Source organism: Phyllobates terribilis, unplaced genomic scaffold, assembly GCF_046119375.1.
Source record: "Phyllobates terribilis strain yellow unplaced genomic scaffold, ASM4611937v1 Scaffold_4__5_contigs__length_816908805, whole genome shotgun sequence".
NCBI classification, from domain to species: Eukaryota; Metazoa; Chordata; class Amphibia; order Anura; family Dendrobatidae; genus Phyllobates; species Phyllobates terribilis.
In genome coordinates, this window is record NW_027362764.1 from 300,474,630 (window position 1) to 300,494,470 (window position 19,841).

At 41.6% G+C, this 19,841-nt stretch overlaps 1 protein-coding gene across 4 annotated transcripts in view; it reads left to right on the forward strand.

Moving 5' to 3' along the window:
- The window catches only part of TNS3 (tensin 3), a 403,696-nt gene that overhangs the window by 221,518 nt on the left and 162,337 nt on the right, over window positions 1–19,841 (forward strand). For all 4 annotated transcript variants that reach the window (XM_073678347.1, XM_073678348.1, XM_073678349.1 and 1 more), the window contains 7 exons: window positions 3,180–3,226; window positions 8,071–8,242; window positions 9,795–9,845; window positions 12,715–12,837; window positions 14,884–14,948; window positions 16,355–16,438; window positions 17,149–17,261. In XM_073678347.1, the coding sequence (XP_073534448.1) occupies window positions 3,180–3,226; window positions 8,071–8,242; window positions 9,795–9,845; window positions 12,715–12,837; window positions 14,884–14,948; window positions 16,355–16,438; window positions 17,149–17,261 (655 nt within the window). The remainder of the gene's footprint in view (window positions 1–3,179; window positions 3,227–8,070; window positions 8,243–9,794; window positions 9,846–12,714; window positions 12,838–14,883; window positions 14,949–16,354; window positions 16,439–17,148; window positions 17,262–19,841) is intronic.

Consider the following 19,841-nt stretch of genomic DNA (forward strand, 5'->3'; position numbering starts at 1 on the left):
ACATGTCCATTCTTCTGGCATCTTCCAGACCCTCTGGACTTTACAATACAAGTCAATAGGAAGGCTCAAAAGATGTCGGATGTCTTTTTGGAGCTTTTTGCCATCATTTTTGATTAAAAAAAACACAAAACGCTGACAGTGTCTTCATTATTTAATGAAGTGAAGAAAATGACTAGAAAGCGACTGTACAAAAGCCATGGGAAAACCTCCAAAAAAAACTACCGGTGGCTAAAACCATAAGATACAAAAAGGCTTCAGCAAAAAAATCTCCAGTTTCCTGAAGAGTCTTCTGCTTGATAAACTCATTGGGTTCGACTGAGTTAACAAGCCTTGTGTGTATGTAGCCTAATTCTCAAGAATGGAGGGATTTTTAATTTTACAGGCTACTGGCCACACTGTACTCTCAAAGTGGCCGGTTACGTAGGTGAAGAGCGGGGACCGCTTGCAGGCTCTATGCTTTGCAATCTGCCATTGCAGCTCTGAAGCTGGAGCATCAGTCCGCCCACGCTTTTCCCGTGTTGAAGAGGCCACGCTTCCTCTGCGGGCAGCCTGGGGGGTGCACAGTTCGGGCTAGCACCATGCCACTGATCAGAACTTGGCTAGCCATTTACGACGCTTCTGTAGACACATTTGCTGTTGTGTGATATCTACAACCTCATAGAATGACGCAGTAAAGACAGAGCACCTTACATGTTCCCACATACTTTAGACCATGGGTACACAACCGTGTGGTCCAAAGGCCATATTTTCTGATTGCATAATTTAAAGCAGTGACATATTGTGAAGGCAGCAGACACGTAGATTGTGACAGCACTCCATGACTTGTACCTAGGCAATGTTACTGGAAGTTATGTGTGTGGTAGACAATTGATAAATCATTTACCATGGTGTTGTGGATGTAAACTCTCACAAAACCTGGGGAAGTGGGGTCTCCAGAAACTGATGAATAAACTGAAAGTAGACTGATGTTGAAAAATGCCAAGACGACGGACTGAAAAGACAGGCAGATAGAATTACAGCCATGATTTCCGACCAAACCACCTCGTTTTTACTAATCCTGGTGTACAAACGCCCCCTGCTGGTGGGAAGGAATAACTCTTAGACTAGAGGTGCAGTCTATATTAGAACGTGCATTAAAATGATGCTTCCACTTTGCCATTACAGCCTTACCATATGTCTGTATGGCAATAATATAATGGCAAAGCAGAAGTAAAGAGTAGCATTTAGTGTGTGTATTTTTCCAAGGTTTGCATGTGTAAATTAGCCAGGTATCCTGACAAATTCTTCAATAATCATGTTACATTTGCTATATCTCTATATTAATAAAAACCACATGAAGCCTAAAATTAAACTCCTACTTCCTACGCTGAATTGAAGACTACAGTGGTGTGAAAAAGTGTTTGCCCCCTTCCTGATTTCTTATTCTTTTGCATGTTTGTCACACTTAAATGTTTCAGATCACAAAACAAATTTAAATATCATACAAGTAAACACAAAATGCAGTTTTTAAATGAAGCTCTTTATTATCAAGGGAAAAAGAAATCCAAACCTACAGGACCCTATGTGAAAAAATAATCCCCCCCCCGCACCCTCCCTGTTAAAACATAAATTAACTGTGGTTTATCACATCTTTGGGAAGTTGAGTTCAATTTCCCTAGCCACACACAGGCCTGAATACTGCCACACATGTTCTCAATCAATAAATCAATTAAATAGTTGTCTGATAAAGTGAAGTAGACCAACAGATCTTCAAAAGCTAGAAATCATGCTGCGATCCAAAGAAATTCAGGAACAAATGAGAAACAAAGTAATTTAGATATATTACTCTGGAAAAGGTTATAAAGCCATTTCTAAAGCTTTGAGACTCCAGCGAACCACAGTGAGAGCCATTATCCACAAATGGCAAAAACATGGAACAGTGATGAACCTTCCCAGGAATGGCCGGCCATCCAAAGTTACCCTAAGAACGCAACGACAACTCATCCAAGAATTCACAAAAGACCCCACAACAACATCCAAAGAACTGCAGGCCTCACTTGCCTCAGTTAAGGTTAGTGTTCATGACTCCACCATAAGAAAGAGACTGGGCAAAAATGGCATGCATGGCAGAGTTCCGAGACGAAAACCACTGCTGAGCAAAAAAAACACAAAGACTCGTCTCAGTTTTGCCAGAAAACATCTTGATGATCGCCAAGACTTTTGGGAGAATACTCTGGACTGATGCTACAAAAGTTGAACTTTCTATTTGGAAGGTTTATGTCTCATTACATCTGGCATAGAAGTAACACAGCATTTAAGAAAAGGAACACTATTCCAACAGTAAAATATAGTAGTGGTAGTGTGATGGTCTGGGGCTGTTTTGCTGCTTTAGGACCTGGAAGACTTGCTGAAGTAAATGGAACCGTGAATTCTGTTGTCTACCAAAAAATCCTGAAGGAGAATGTCCAGCCATCTGTTTGTGACCTCAAGCTGAAGCACTTGGGTTATGCAGCAGGACAATGATCCAAAACACACCAGCAAGTCCACCTCTGAATGTCTCAAGAAAAACAAAATGAAGACTTTGGAGTGGCCTAGTCAAAGTCCTGACCTTAATCTGATTGAGCTACTATGGCATGACCTTAAAAAGGCGGTTCATGCTCGGAAACCCTCCAACGTGGCTGAATTACAACAATTCTGCAAAGATGAGTGGCCAAACTTCCTCCAGAGTGTTGTAAAAGACTCATTGACAGTGATTGCAAACAACTCTAAAATCATCCTGAGTGTGAATTTTCTTAGCAGTGAATATGACGTCCAGCAGGATCAGTTTAGGGAGGATTTGCCTCTTAACCGTGCAAAATAATTAATCCAGTGATGGGACTGAAATAATGGCTTTTACAACCACTAGAAGGCTTTTCTGTTGTATATGAACCTCTGAATTGTAAAGTGCTGCAAAATGTTGGCACTGTATAAAGATTTTTATTATTATTTCTGCAGTGAAGCCATATGCTATACCCTTTGTTGGAATATTCTTTTTTGCTAATGTATAAAACCACTTTTCATGAGTGAAACTAACCAGATATAGAGTGAATATTTTTTTTTTACTTTCTCTAGTATGACTAGCAGCTTTTATTAAAATATTTATTTTTACTGAATAGACTCTGATGCTATCATATCATACTATGTATATTTTACTTTCATAGGAATCAAACAGCTTTTCCAAAAGTTCCTCTTCTGACAAATTGTCTCAGTAAGTCCTTTAAGCCTATCTTTGTGTTGTTCTTGTGACTTGTGAGCCTTTGTGTGCTGCTTTGAACTTTGAGGTTCTTTCTTTCTTAACTGCACTTGTTGGAATGAAATTGTTTGCAGCATTCCTGTGTCGGCTGTTCTTCGTTTCATCTTTGTGTCGTATTTACATAAAGTCCATAGGGCAGAATATGGTATTGAAAACTTGGTACATTCTTATGTTATTGATTTTTCCATGCTTTAAAATCTCTGCCATTTCTGACTCGCCTATTGTTTTCTCCTCTGTTCATACAGCTGCATTGTGTAAGCAGAGCACAAGTATCTTTCCTCTGTGCAGTATGCACATGGTTCATCATCAGGTGCTCATACTGCTGATAAATATGGAGCGGCTGAAACCAGACAGGACATGTTGTTTTCTACCTCATTTCTAAGTGCAAATGTAGCAGGAAGTGTTAATAAATGTTCTCATACAGCTGGGTTTGTTTTCCAGATCTTGTGTTCAGTAGCGTACCACTTCCCTGCTTTTCAGCTCTCTGCTTGATGGGGGTGGTGTACTCCTGAGTGAATGATTGATAGTTTGGAACCATGGTACTGTTACGCGGCTGGTTTGACCTGTCCACTCTCCCATGCTGCCAGCTAAGATAGCTTTGCCTCTGCAGCATTGGAACAGCACAGGGGCACTGACGCTGGCAGCATTGTAGGAGTGCACTTCTTTGCCTAGGAAACAAGCCACCTCTTACACATTGCAGAGGTGGCCAGTGACCTACGGAATGAGTAGTACAGAATAGAATTAAAAATCTCTCCTTGCAAACTTAGATGCCACTAGTTCAACAAACAAATATTAGTAGTTAGTATAAACAGTGGTATATTGCAAAATGTAATTGCATGCAACCACCTTATTTTCCTTACCTACCTATAGACCATATAAATCAAGGTCTCTAACAGTATGGTCTCTGTAAAGCATGTTTAAATACCATACTTTTTTCCCAACATGTTTTATGGATCCAAGTTTTCATCAGGGGACCTTGAGACCCAGAAGTGGACAAAGATGATGTCTGGTCCTGGTTGTTTCACTGTGTCCACTGACCATGTGCCTGCTGACTCCAGGAGATGTGCAGGTCAACCAGGAGTGCTTTTCAATGTAAGCACATAGTACCACAATATCCTCCTGGCCCTTGAGGTCCCCTGGTGAACCCTTAGGGGAAAGCATGTTGGGTAGATAAGTATGAGAAATGTAACCATATTTTACAGGGACTGTGCTGTTAGAGACATTGATCTCAATATGTTTGTATCCTAGGAAAATATGGTGGTTGATTATTATATTTTTGGAACAAACCACTATCGTACTTGTTGTACGAGTGGTATCTAATGTTTGAACCAGTCGTGTCACTTATCGGTCAGCGGTCGCGTGAACTGTCACATGACTAAATGACGTCACCACAGGTCCTTTTAGACCACCTCGAGACGTACAACAGACCGGACGAAGTGGAGAAAACACCGGGGGCCATCGGAAGGTAAGTATATGTTTATTTTTTATTTTAAATTTTTTTTTTAACAGGTAATATGGTACCTGGGTCTGGAGGAGAGTCTCCTCTTCTCCAGACCCGGATACCATCCGCGCATTGAACTGCATGATATCCGAATGGGCACATGTGCCCAAGCGGATATTATGCGATTCAATGCAAGTCAGTGGCGGCAATTACGCTGTGTGTCCGCAAAATTAATGGACATGCTGCATATTTTTCCGCAAAGATAATCCGCAGCGGAAATTTCCGCAGCATGTGTACAGCACATGCGGATTATCATTGGGGACAATGGGCCACGTATTACCAAGCGTTTTTTAAGCATTTTCGCTGCGGAAATTCCGCTGCAAAAATGCTTGAAAAACACATAGTGGGCACACAGCCTAAGACATTTAGAGCTTGTGCACATGGACGAATGCTATCCGATGTATACCCTTGTGTACATCTGTGAAAAAAGTCACAGCGATTTCACTTCTAAAGCCGATCAGACTCACCCATTTAAGTCTCTGGGTGCGAGAAAAAAATCAGATACCACAATATGGCATCTGCTTTTTACTGATACCGTGCAATTCTGTAACATAGGAAACTGTAAATGGTCATACAGTGGGGAAAAAAAGTATTTAGTCAGCCACCAATTGTGCAAGTTCTCCAACTTGTAAAGATGAGAGAGGCCTGTAATTGACAACATAGGTAGACCTCAACTATGAGAGACAAAATGAGAAAACAAATCCTGAAAATCACATTGTCTGATTTGGAAAGAAATTTTTTTTCAAATTTTGGTGGAAAATAAGTATTTGGTCAATTACAAACAAGCAAGATTTCTGGCTCTGACAGACCTGTAACTTCTTCTTTAAGAGGCTCCTCTGTCCTCCACTCATTACCTGTAGTACTGGCACCTGTTTGAACTTGTTATCAGTATAAAAAGACATCTGTCCGCAACCTCAAAAAGTCACACTTTAAACTCCACTGTGGTGAAGACCAAAGAGCTATCGAAGGACACCAGAAACAAAATTGTAGCCCTGCACCAGGCTGGGAAGACTAAATCTGCAATAGGCAAGCAGCTTGGTGTGAACAAATCAACTGTGGGAGCAATAATTAGAAAATGGAAGACCTACAAGACCACTGATAATCTCCCTCGATCTGGGGCTCCACACAAGATCTCACCCCGTGGGGTCAAAATGATCTCAAGAATGATGAGCAAAAATCCCAGAACCACACAGGGGGACCTAGTGAATAACCTGCAGAGAGCTGGGACCAGCGTTACACAGGCTACCATCAGTAACACACTACGCCGCCAGAGACTCGGATCCTGCAGTGCCAGACGTGTCCCCCCTGCTTAAACCATTACATGTCCGGGCCTGTCTGTAGTTTGCTAGAGAGCATTTGGATGATCCAGAAGAGTATTGGGAGAATGTCATATGGTCAGATGAAACCAAAGTAGAACTGTTTGGCAGAAACGCAACTCGTCATGTTTGGAGGAGAAAGAATGCTGAATTACATCCAAAGAACACCATACCTACTGTGAAGCATGGGGGTGGCAACATCATGCTTTCGGGCTGTTTCTCTGCCAAGGGACCAGGACAACTGATCCGTGTACATGAAAGAATGAATGTGGCCATGTATTGTGAGATTTTGAGCGCAAACCTCCTTCCATCAGCAAGGGCATTGAAGATGAAACGTGGCTGGGTCTTTCAGCATGACAATGATCCAAAGCACACTACCAGGGCAACGAAGGAGTGGTTTGTAAGAAGCATTTCAAGGTCCTGGAGTGGCCTAGCCAGTCTCCAGATATAAACCCTATAGAAAACCTTTGGAGGGAGTTGAAAGTCCGTGTTGCCCAGCGACAGCCCCAAAACATCACTGCTCTAGATGGGATCTGCATGGAGGAATGGGCCAACATACCAGCAACAGTGTGTGCCAACCTTGTGAAGACTTAGGCTGTGTGCCCACTATGCGTTTTTTAAGCGTTTCCGCAGCAGCAATTCCGCTGCAGAAACGCTTAAACGCTTAGTAGAAGGTCTGTCATGTTCCCCAATGATAATCCGCATGTGCTGTGCACATGCTGCGGAAATTTCCGCTGCGGATTATCATTGCGGAAAAATCCGCAGCACTACCAATTATTTTGCGGAATCACGGCGTTTTCGCGTCCATTGACTTGCATTGGACCGCATGACCTCCGCATCACTGCATCTGCAGATGCAGATACCATGCGTTTCAATGTGCGGATGGTACCTGGGTTTGGAGAAGAGGAGACTCTCCTCCAGACCCGGGTACCATAGTACCTGTAAAAAAAAGAATAAAGTAAAAAATATACATTATACTTACCTTCTGATGGCCACCGGTGTCCTTAGCGATGTGTCCTGGCTTGCCAGCAGCTCGCGATGGTCTAAAAAGGACCTGCCATGACATCATTTAGTCATGTGACGGGTCACGCGACCGCTGACGTCGGCGGTCGCGTGACCCGTCACATGACTAAGTGACGTCATGGCAGGTCATTTTAGTCCACCGCAAGCTGCCGGCAAGCCAAGACGCATCGGATAAGGACACCGGGGGCCATCAGAAGGTAAGTATGATATTTATTTTTTACCATTATTTTACGGTCACACTATATTAATCCATGCCGGTTGCATGGATTTATATAGTGTGCCCAAGTTGTCAAGCACTTTCCAAGTGATGCTAAAATCGCTTGGAAAGCGCTTGACAACCCGCATGCGGAAATGCATGTGAAGAACGCTTCACATCCGCATGTACAATCCGCATGTACAATCCACATGTACAATCCGCATGCGTTTTTCCTGCCAGGGAGATGCAGAAACGCTCAGGAAAAATCTGGAGCATTTCTGCGTCGTGGGCACATAGCCTTACAGAAAACGTTTTAACCTCTGTCATTGCCAACAAAGGATATATAACAAAGTATTGAGATTAACTTTTGTAATTGACCAAGTACTTATTTTCCACCAAAATTTGAAAAAAAAACTCTTTCCAAAGTGGGAGAACTTGCTCAATTGGTGGCTGACTAAATACTTTTTTCCCCACTGTAAAAATGATTAATAGCTGCTGCTGTAAAAACTGATTGTACAAGGATGACAAGGGATGACAAGTGAGTAAAAAATCGTCCCACTTTTCTGGATGAAAACCGGATTGATTTTTTATACTGTCATGTGACCCCCGCCTTATTGTTATGCATATGTGGAGATGAGGTCACCATCATTACCAGAATAGCCTGTGTTGTGAGCCAAATTACACACAAACACACTCATGAATCTGCCCATTGTGTTCTTGAGTGTTATGTATGCATTATTATGGTTTGTTTTTTACTCCCCAGAAACTTGGATTTTGACCGAATCATGGAAGAAGGGTATGAGCTTGACCTCACCTTTATAACAGAGCGCATTATATCAGTATCATTCCCAAGTGGCTGCTCAGATGAAACTTATCTTCACAATCTCCAGGATGTGACGCGAATGCTAAAATCAAAACATGGCAACAATTATTTGGTAAGGAGCTACATATTAGTATAACTGATGTATTAAAAAGATACATTGATTCCCAGGGCAGCACGGTGGCTCAGTGGCTAGGACTGTTGCTTTGCAGCGCTGGGTTCAAATCCCACCAATAACATCATCTATAAGGAGTTTGTTTGGATTTCCTCCAGGTACACCCGTTTCTTCCCACACTCCTAAGACATACTGATAGGGCATTTAGATTGTGAACCCCAGTGGGGAAAGTGCTAATATTGTCTGTAAAGTACTGTGAAATATGATAGTGCTATATAAGCGTAATAAATAAAAATATTGTACCGCTTATCTGAACTAGACAACCATTTATTGTAGCTGCTACGGGCAAGACTGTACATGACTGTAGGCGTATGTTCACACAAGGAGTTTCTACAGTGTTTTTTCCCGGCAACAAAAACCTTCATTGTAAAACCACTGTATTTTTTTGTGCCTGAGATGTGTGTACGCCTGAGGTGTGTCTGTGTGTGCGCGTCTGAGATTGTGTGTGTGTGTGTGTGTGTGTGTGTGCGCGCGCACCTGAGGTGTCTGTGTGTGTGTGTATGTGTGTGCGCCTGAGATTGTGTGTGCGTATGTGCGCCTGAGGTATGTGCGCCCGAGGTGTGTGTGTGCGCCTGAGATTGTGTGTGCGTATGTGCGCCTGAGGTATATGCGCCTGAGGTGTGTGTGTGTGCGCCTGAGATTGTGTGTGCGTATGTGCGCCTGAGGTGTGTGTGTGCGCGCGCGCCTGAGGTGTGTGTGCTTGTGCGCCTGAGATTTGTGTGTGTGTGTGTCTGCACCTGAGATTTGTGTGTGTGTGTGTGTCTGCACCTGAGATTTGTGTGTGTGTGTGTGTGTCTGCACCTGAGATTTGTGTGTGTGTGTGTGTGTGTGTGTCTGCACCTGAGATTTGTGTGTGTGTGCGTGTGCACCTGAGATTTGTGTGTGTGTGTGTGCTTGTGCGCCTGAGATTTGTGTGTGTGTGTGTGCACCTGAGATTTGTGTGTGTGTGTGTGTGTCTGCACCTGAGATTTGTGTGTGTGTGTGTGTGTCTGCACCTGAGATTTGTGTGTGTGCACCTGAGATTTGTGTGTGTGTGCACCTGAGATTTGTGTGTGTGTGCACCTGAGATTTGTGTGTGCGTGTGTGCGCACCTGAGATTTGTGTGTGTGTGTGCACCTGAGATTTGTGTGTGTGTGTGCACCTGAGATTTGTGTGTGTGTGTGCGCGCACCTGAGATTTGTGTGTGTGTGTGCACCTGAGATTTGTGTGTGTGTGCACCTGAGATTTGGGTGTGCGTGCTGAGAATAGTGGCAGCATAGGCGCAGTGAGCGATCTATGCCATTGAACGGCCACTGGTCAGAAAATATTTACTGATGGGTGGTTGTGTAGTGCAGCCGATTGGTCTGTGTAAATGGACTTTTACTGGTCTCTGAATAGGCTCCAATGTTTATATAATTTGGGTGCTATATTGCTTTCATGATGGCCATTATCTGTCTTTGCAAAGTGTTAAATGTGCTTTAACGTGTTTTTTTTTTTTTTTTTTTTTTTACAGGTTTTGAATCTTTCAGAAAAACGTTTTGACCTTTCTAAACTTAACACTAAGGTATTTAGGATGATCTTTATATTCTGTCGTTATTGATTATCTATTTGTGGAGAGTGGCTAGGATATGATTGTCTTTATAGGTATTCTATTACTTTTTTAGTGTATTTCTAAAGGTTTGACTAATGGGGATCTGTCATACGATTAACCTCCCCGAATCGCATATCTGGGGGAAATTTATATTGAAATTTACATCCAATGATACCTGTGTCTCCCGAGGATATATCTCCACCCAACACCAGCCTCTTCAGCTGACTGATGGCTCACGGTCTACTTTCCTTGCCTGGTGCCTGATGTCACACAGACCGTGAGCTATCAAGCTAAAAAGGCTGGTTCTGGGCTGGGAAATAACCTCGGGAGGCAAAGGGTCATTAAGTGCTCTGTCATGCCCAGAGCACTTATCAGCTCATTTGGATATGCATGGAAATTGCAATCAATCTGGAATGCAGCAACAGTTTAGAAAATACAAAATATAAAGGTATCAATGGATTTATATTTCAAAGACCTGCATGTCCATGTATGTGGTTTGGACAGGTTGATCTTACTGACTTATTCCCTTTAACCCCTTTCCGACATGTACCGTACATGTACAGCACATGTTGTGTCTCTCTCCCTTTGGTGCGGACTCCGGCAATGAGCCCGCACCTTTCCAATGACATAACAGCTCATCTGATCAGCTGTCATGTGCCCCTAACAGCCGCGGATGGAATCCCGATTCCCCTGGGCTGTTAACATGTTAAATGCCGCTGTCAATCGTCAATCTCTGACAGCAGCATTTAACATGGCTGTGGCGGAAGGACGTCATAAGTCCTGCCCATCGGCGCCTGTGTCACATGACTGCCGTTCGCCGATGGGCTGGCATGACAACCCGGGGTCTGCAGGAGACCCCTGTGGTTGTCATTGCTGGGATGCTATGAGCGCCACCCAGCAGTTGGCGCTCATAGCAAGTGAGCATTTCTGCTACACACAGGCGATCTGATGATCGCAGCTTTAAGTCTCCCATAGAGACTATTGAAGCAAGTGAAAAGTAAAAGTTCAAATCAACCCCCTTAAGCCCCATCGAAAATGAAACTATAAAAAAAAAAATCCAGTATACACATATATTTGTTATCGCTGCTTTCAGAATCGCCCGATCTACCAATATGTAAAAATAATCAGATCGGTAAACGACGTAACAAGAAAAATATCAAAACACCAGAATTACGTTTTTTTGGTTGCCACAACATTGCAATAAAATGTAATAACGGGCAAAAATATTGCATCTACCCCAAAATGGTATTAATAAAACCGTCAGCTCGGCTCACAAAAAATAAGCCCTCACCCGGCCCCAGATCCCGAAAAATGGAGACGCTATGGGTCTCGGAAAATGGCAACTTTTTTTTTTTTTTAACAAACTTTGGATTTTTTTTTCACCACTTAGATGAAAAAGAACCCATACATGTTTTGTATCTGCAAACTTGTAATGACCTGGAGAATAATAATGGCAGGTCAGTTTTAGCATTTAGTGAACGTGGTAAAAAAACAAAAACAAAAAACAACTGTGGAATTGCACTTTTTTTTACAATTTTGCCCCACTTGGAATTTTTTTCCTGTTTTCCAGTACACGATATGGTAAAACCAATGGTGTCGTTCAAAAGTACAACTTGTCCTGCAAAAAATAATCCCTCACATGGCCATATAGACCAAAAAATAAAGTTATGGGTCTGGGAAAAAAGAGAGCAAAATATGGAAAATGGCCCTGGGGTGAAGGGGTTCATGTATATTTACATCTATAAGATGCCAGCAGGTCTCACTACCTTACCAGCACACACCTAAAGACTAAGCAGTAGCTCAGACAGAAGTGGAAAAAGAAATACACTTACATTTCTTCTGCCATGATCTCAGCAGCTGATGGGTCAGAGCTGTTGGTGTACGCTGTGTGCTCCTGTATCTAGACGTGGTTATGGCATTATATGTATTGCACTTCCGGCTGTTTTCTGTTTTTCTAAAATTTTGAATCAAAAATATTTTTTATTTTTTTATATAAATTGCAAAATTTGCATTTTCTGAATACATTGTTTTAGGTCCAGATGCCAAAAAGGTGTGTAGTGAGCATTCAAAAACTACTCCATAATACCCACCAGTCACTATAGCGTTACTACTCCATGATACCCATCAGTCACTATAGCGTTGCTACTCCATGATACCCATCAGTCACGATAGCGTTGCTACTACATGATACCCATCAGTCACTATTGCGTTGCTACTACATGATATCCATCAGTCACTATAGCGTTACTACTCCATGATACCCATCAGTCACTATAGCGTTACTACTCCATGATACCCATCAGTCACTATAGCGTTACTACTCCATGATACCCATCAGTCACTATAGCTTTACCATATATTGTAGTCAGTCTCTCGGTGGGAAAGAGATATCCCTCAAAAAACCTCCGTACTTCTTATTATAGTAATGTAACTATATGAAAAACTTTAGTCTAAGTCGAAACCAAAATGGAACATTTAGACTTTGTACTGATTTAACTTTAGTCAAAGTACCACCAATATAAATGTTGGCTATAAAATGGGGTACATAGCAACATATTAAGTAACTGCATTTTCCTGTGGCCTGTAGGTCGTCAACATTTCTTTACCCTGGTCTTCCATGGTTTGGAAGGGTTGGTATTTTTCATAAAGCGGCAAAATCAGCGAGTTGTTTAGATGTTAGTACTGTAGAGTCCTCTGCTTACAAAAACACCACTCTTGGAGTAATAATGTACAGCACTTTGCTGTCTATCTGGTTTATCTACCATTTGTATGTGTAGGTTAGTTCATCATACTGTGTGTAACTAATGGAGTACATAAATCATTCTTTTCATTGTTCATGTAGGTAATGGACGTGGGCTGGCCTGATCTACATGCTCCTCCATTAGATAAAATGTGTTCTATTTGCAAGGCTATGGAATCATGGCTGAACAGTGACCCTCTACATGTCGTGGTTATTCATAGCAGGGTAGGTTAATTAGTTTATCATTGCTTTTCAACTTGTTTAATTTTTCATTAAAGTCTTGTTTCTGTTCTTTCTGCACATAGGTTACTATATAGTAAAGCATACACAGGCATGTGTGTCATGCTCTGTATTCCAGGTATAATACCAAACCCCCAATGGTTCTGCAGCTGAACCCAAGGTAGATCCCTATAGTCCTGTAATTACATTACAGTAGAACTGCTACAGATCCTGGTGTTAATGCAAATATCACACACTGACCGTCACTTCCAAACAGAAAACCAGATGTGAACAGGTGCAAGATAAGAGAGCGACTTCCATATGTAACTAACAATATAAAGCTGCAGCACTATAGTATGCAAACATGGAATATATAAAAATTGGAATTGCATTGCTGCTGTAGAAAAAGTTAAAATGAAGACACTTAGCACATAAATTGGCCAATTCCTGTGTGCCTAGTAGCCATAGACAAGGCAACCTTCTTTGCTGGGGACCTAAACTAATATGAAAACTCTCCTGGGCTGATAGCTATAAATTATCTGGGTGGGTAGGAACAAGCTGTGATTAAAACCGCCACCGATGGGTGGAGTGCTTGTTCAGAGAGCGTACGTATACAAATATCAAGCACTGACCGTTTCTTCCAAACAGAAAAGCTGGTGATATTGCAGTGATTTTAGTTACTTAAACACAGCGGCATTGTGTCCGGTGGAAGCTGCTCGGCTCTCTGGGTCCCTGCCGCTATATGTTTAGTGCCCAAATCTGGCAGCAGATCTTAAATTGGCAAACTCCTTTCTGTATACAGTGTTGGGCCTCACTTAACTATTCACATGTCATTTGTAACACCTGAATCCCTCTGCAGTTCTACTAAACCAAGATGTTTTCCTTAAGGTGCAGTTGGTTTGGTTCAGTACGACCTTTGTGGATTTGTATATTATATCCAAAATTGAAACAGTTTGACCGTGGTCCCACTATCAGTATTTAGTCAGTATTCGGTCAGTATTTTTCCTCCGGAGTGGGAGCCAAAACCAGGTGTGGAACAATCAGAGAAAAGTATAATAGAAACAAGTCACCAATTCTGCATTTATCACCCACTCCTGGTTTTGTCTCCCACTCCTGAGAAAAAATACTGACCAAATACTGATAGTGGGGCCGTGGCCTTAGGCTGCGGCTAGATGGCAACTTTGATAACACAAGTTGTGTGGCCAAAGATCGCTATGTGCCGCTGGTATATCTTATAACGTAATGTAGGTGACTGGAGTCACAGTGTGACCCCCCAGGATCAATGTCTGCAATAAGCACATTTCACAACTGGTTCTGATTTTGAGGCTTGCCTCTTGAGGTTGCAATTCGTCCCCATTCACCTGTATGTTGATGCAGTGAAGCAGCGGCACAGAGCAATCATTGGCTGGGCGTCTAGCCCCTTAACACAGGTAGATATTTCTGCCGCACAATAGTCAGTCCCAATTTATGGAGCGAAGTATGATCCGAAGAATCCCTCTTAGACCACAAACCTTATACTGAAAGTAGTGACAGCATGGAGCTAGATGCTGAAATATTTTAAGTATTGCGTAGTGACCTATTTGTTGAAAGAATAAAGTAGTTGTATTACTTCTACTTGGATGCTGTCTCCTTTTTTCTGTATCAGATACAGTCTGCCTGCCAGAGAGAGGCCCTAGGCATTAAGGCGATCTTCCTGTGTAATGTAGGCTACAGACCTATTTTAGGGTGAGAAATGTTCCTGCTAAAATGTAAAACAAAGGTGCTCATTCCATTTTTATGTTATCTGTCAGGATAAACCTGTGGAAGACATAAGAATTCAAGCAGATGCCATATGCTTCCATAACTCCTAGCGCTGGCTTGTGTATTGCACTTATAATAGTGGAATGGCTTGTGGTATTCGCTATTCCCTAAGCTTCATGACTCATAAAAAAATAATATACTTCTTAAAAGGAAGGCAATGGATTGTTAACTATTTACACTAACTTTGTTTTAAGACCCACAAATGCTATTACCAATCCAAATCATGTGACTGTCTATGTTCCTTCTCCTCAGGGTGGAAAAGGTAGAATTGGAGTAGTGATATCATCATATATGCACTTTACTAATGTATCTGCAAGGTAATGACCACAAATGTGTGTATTTTCAGTGTTTTATGCCTAAATTAGAGGCATGTTCCTATCTTCTTGGTTGCGTAAATCTTCAACATGTTTGTAAAAACACGCAACTTTGCAATGTATTGATTATTAAAATTTGTCCCGTTCTTCAAATACCTTTTACTTTTTTATTCTATTGTTAAAGGGAATCTGTCAGTAGGTTTTTGCTTCCTAATCGTGAGAGAAGAATATTGTAGACACCGAAACCCTGATTCCAGTCATGTATCGCTTACTGAGCTGCTTGCAGTTGTTTTGATAAAATCACAGTTTTATTTGTAGATTATAGTTTGAGGACTAGTAAACCTTCTGCCATGTAGTCCTCCATATCCATGAGCTCTGTATAACCCCACCCCCACTACCGAAAGGCACTTTTCTGCCTATGTACGGAGTACACAAAGCTGCCGATCAGTGGTGTGGGCGGGAATATACAGAGCTCAGCATTCAGAGAACTGCTAGATCTGCAGCAGATAAAACTGTGATTTTATCAAAACTGCAGCAAGCAGACAGTAAGTGACACATCACTAAAGTCATGGTCTCTGCCCCTACAATATATTGCTGTTAGTTGGTGGCAAATTCCCTTGTTATCAAAGCAAACAGCCACTGCTGCTGTCTAGAAGCAGGAAGCCGTGGCCGAGCATGCAGAGTGCTTGCAATTTCTTTGGTGCTGAGCTTGTAAGCACTGCACTTAGTCTGGCTGGGATTGTTGGGGCGCACAGTTAGTTCCTGATCCCATCTAGCTTTGATCCCAGAATGCTTTTGATGATGCAGAGGAAAAGCTGCCTCGTATAAAAGCATCGGAGTGCACAGCGTGCAGGATAGCAGCGCAGTTATGACGTTAGATAGCTGTCACCTCATTCAGATACAGCGATTTTCCCTGCATCCCATGAACTTGCACACATGTGCGTAGCCGTTCCATGGGGTGGAGATGGACAGACAGCGCTGACTCCCCTTACTTTCTTGTACATAAAAGGGCTAGACATGTTAAAGTCTGACATACTTGATACATGTTTTCCTTGGTATTAGATTCTATGGGACAGTCCTAGGGTTCAAATGAGATGGAGTAAGTAAGGGGTACCTGTTAGGTCTGCACAGCCGTGAATCCATTGGCTGCTGGCATGCTTTTTGGCAGTGTTACTGATGATTTGTGATGCTGATGAGTTTTCCTAAATAAAACCACTTTATGTCAGCACAATACAATGCCATGAGTGCTAGCTGTCCCAGCATTTGTTATAATGAATTCATTCAAATGTCTCCATTCTAAAGAACATCTAGTTTATGTCTGAATTTTCTGGGATTAATTACTTAATTTGTTTTCTTATAAAATTGTGAAGTAACATATTCCTTAGTAAAATGTTCACGTTTCTTTTCAGCGCTGACCAAGCTCTGGATCGTTTTGCCATGAAGAAGTTTTTTGATGATAAAGTATCATTACTTATGCAGCCGTCTCAAATAAGGTGGGTGTTTGTGATGTAGCAGGTGTGGTCACATCAATGCAATAGTATGTATTCGAAAAAGACTTCACATCTCTGTAGGCTTAGATTGTAAATGGTTTATCCACATCTAGACAACCTCTTTTGATTCCCTACAGTTTGTTTAAAATTATGGCCCCACTATCCGTATTTGGTCAGTTTTGGCTCCTACTCCTGAGAAAAAATGCTGACCAAATACTGATAGTGGGGCCGTGGCCTAATAATAGAACTTTGACAGAACTGTTAAGGCTGCAGCCCATCAGCAGATGCTGATCGACTGCAGCGCTCACGTGACATAACTCGTAAACAATGTCACAAGATTGCTCATGATCACTCGTCTGAGTGGACGAGCAGCAGTGCCGGTCCAGGAGGTATCATTTTTTTTTTATTCAGCACAAAAGGGATGGTCTAGAAAGGAACAACCCCTCTAGTCTTCATTTCTAAAACTGACATCTGTAAAGTATCATGTTTGTAAATACACAGTGGAAAACCAGAATAATTTTGGTATTAATCTCTTGCAAATATGTCTTTGCCAATTTTTTGGAGACCTAGGACTATCTGTTCTAATTGGAAGAGTCAAGTTTTACCAAATGCACCAAATAAAAAAAGTATCCAAATGTGTGATGTACATTGCTGAATCTGTAGGATAAATATGCATGACTCATGGTAAATATTATGCCATTTTCCTTTGTTAGATATGTCAATTTTCTGAGTGGACTGCTCTCTGGGATGGAAAAGATGAACGCGACCCCACTGTTTTTGCATTCTGTCATTCTCCATGGTATTCCTAATTTTGAAGCAGGTGGATGTGAGTACTTAAATCATCACTACTGTTTCTACAAACTATGCATAGATCAACTATAAGCTAATCAAACAAACTTTATAATACATTTTATCGGACAAATCTGCTTCTATCTCCTGTTATGAGCTACTCCTGTACATCCTGAACCGGTCATACACTCTGAAGTACACCTCAAATCCCTCTTGGTCAAAGCAAGTCTAGGGGAGGGGAGAGGTAGGAATAGTGAGGAACATTGCGAGACCGGGTAGACACCGGCAGATCGAGCTGCAACTTTCAGTGGATGTATTTCACTTCAATGCTGGATTTACAGCCACACTGCTCACTACAGCTGTATAATGTCTTCCATGCTGCTGCTGTTTATGTACTGCAGAGTAAAAAGAGCTGGAATACATCTGTGTGTAGGGGATGTCATAACAGATACTTTCCACCAACTAGGACAGAGACTGCTGCAAAATTATAGCTGGTGCTTGCAGAGGAGAAATATGCAGGATAGAAGTCATATAATGACCACATGACGGCTTATTCTGAAATGTTACATGAAACACCAGGTACCGTGTAAGGTTATAAGCAATCATTTGTGTACAATAGATGAGAAAATATCTGCCATTTTAGTAAAGGTAAAGTTAGCACAATTTGCATACTTCCTAATGATTGTTTTTAGTACTACTCCAGCATTAATCCCTTCACGACATATGACGTAAACTTACATCATATGCCGTGACCCTACCTTTGATGCGGGCTCCCTCGCCAAGCCCCCATCTTTCCCAGCACATGACGGCTTATTTAATCAGCCGTTTTGTGCCTCGAACATCTGTGGGTGGGTCGGAGCTCCGACCGCGGCTGTTATCCAGTTAAATCCTGCTGTCAAGCTCTGACAGCGATATGCAAGACGCTCCGGCAGGTGTGCGCATTGTTCCACACTCCCATCGGCGCACCTGTGACGTGATCTCGGGGAGCCGATGGGTTGTCATGACAGCTGGGGGTCTGCTGAAGACCCTCATGCCTATCATTACAATCCTCCTATGAACGTCCATGGCTGGCGTTCATAGGAGATTATGATTTTTGCTATACTCAGGAGTACTAATGCACTGTTCTATATGGCACAAGCGATCGGATGAACACAGCTTCAAGTCCCGTAAGGGAACTATAAATAAAAACACAAATCGCCCCCCCTTTTTGCCCCATTAAAAAAAATATATATATATTTTTGGTTTCTCTGCGTTTGTAAAAGTCCAGCCTATCGAAATAAAAAATAGATTAAACTGATCTGTAAACAGCGTAATGGAAAAAAAACAACAAAACGCAAGAATTACATTTGTTTGTCCACCACAAATTGCAATAAAATGCAATAACAGGTGATCAAAACATTGTATCTACCCCAAAAAAGTTTCCGTAAAAAGATCAGCTCAGGGTACAAAAAATAAGCCCTTACCCGGCCCAGAATCCCAAAAAATTAAAACGTTACTCGTTTTCTTGTAAAATAGCGACAACCGCAAAAAAAATTTTCTTACAAATTTCCAAATTTTGTTTCACCACTTAAATAAAAAAAAAAACTATACATGTTTGTTATCTGTGTATTCGTACTGATCTGGAGAATCATATTGCCAGGTCAGTTTTACCATATAGTGAACAGGGTAAATAAAAAAATAATTGTGAAATTGCATTTTTTTTGCAATTTCAATGCACTTGGAATTTTTTTCGTTCTTTCCAGTGCATCATATGAAAAAAATCAATGACTTAATTCAAAAGTACAACCTGTCCTCAAAAAACAAGCCCTCATATGGCTACATTGATGGAAAAATAGCAAAGTTATGCCTCATGGAAGAAGGGGAGGGAAAAACGAAAACAATGAAAAAACCCGCTGGTGTGGTGTCACTAATGTAAGTTTCCAGACCCTAGTAATATGTATACCAGATGCCGTCTTCATCGCTTATCGGCGCTGCTCCGGTCGTCTTCTGCTGTATGTGACCAGCCGGATCGCTCCAATGTTTGCTGCACGAGCCAAAAGTCACTACTCAATGTAAGGCCGGTTTCACACATCTTGATATTTCCAGTACTGGAGATATCCGTGTCCGTGTGTATCTGTGTAGAGGAAACAAAGAAAGATATGCAATACTGGGGATCTCACAAAAAATATAGAAATTTTATATCATCAGCACATGATACATGTATAGACGACAAACAGGTTGAAAACAATTAAAAACAATGAGTATGGGCACAGAGACACATTTGCAACAACCAGTCAACCTACAATAAGGTCATGGTATACCCAATCTAACAGCAATAAACATGCAGGTGTAAGTACACAGACAAGACCCTAGAAAGGATGCGTTAACCATTTTAAGAAAATAAATACAAAAATGTAATATACCACAATATTCAAGGGATAAAGAAGACCAAATGGCTTAATAGCCTCACCAACAAATATACAGTACAGACCAAAAGTTTGGACACACCTTCTCATTTAAAGATTTTTCTGTATTTTCATGACTATGAAAATTGTACATTCACACTGAAGGCATCAAAACTATGAATTAACACATATGGAATTATATACTTAACAAAAAAGTGTGAAACAACTGAAAA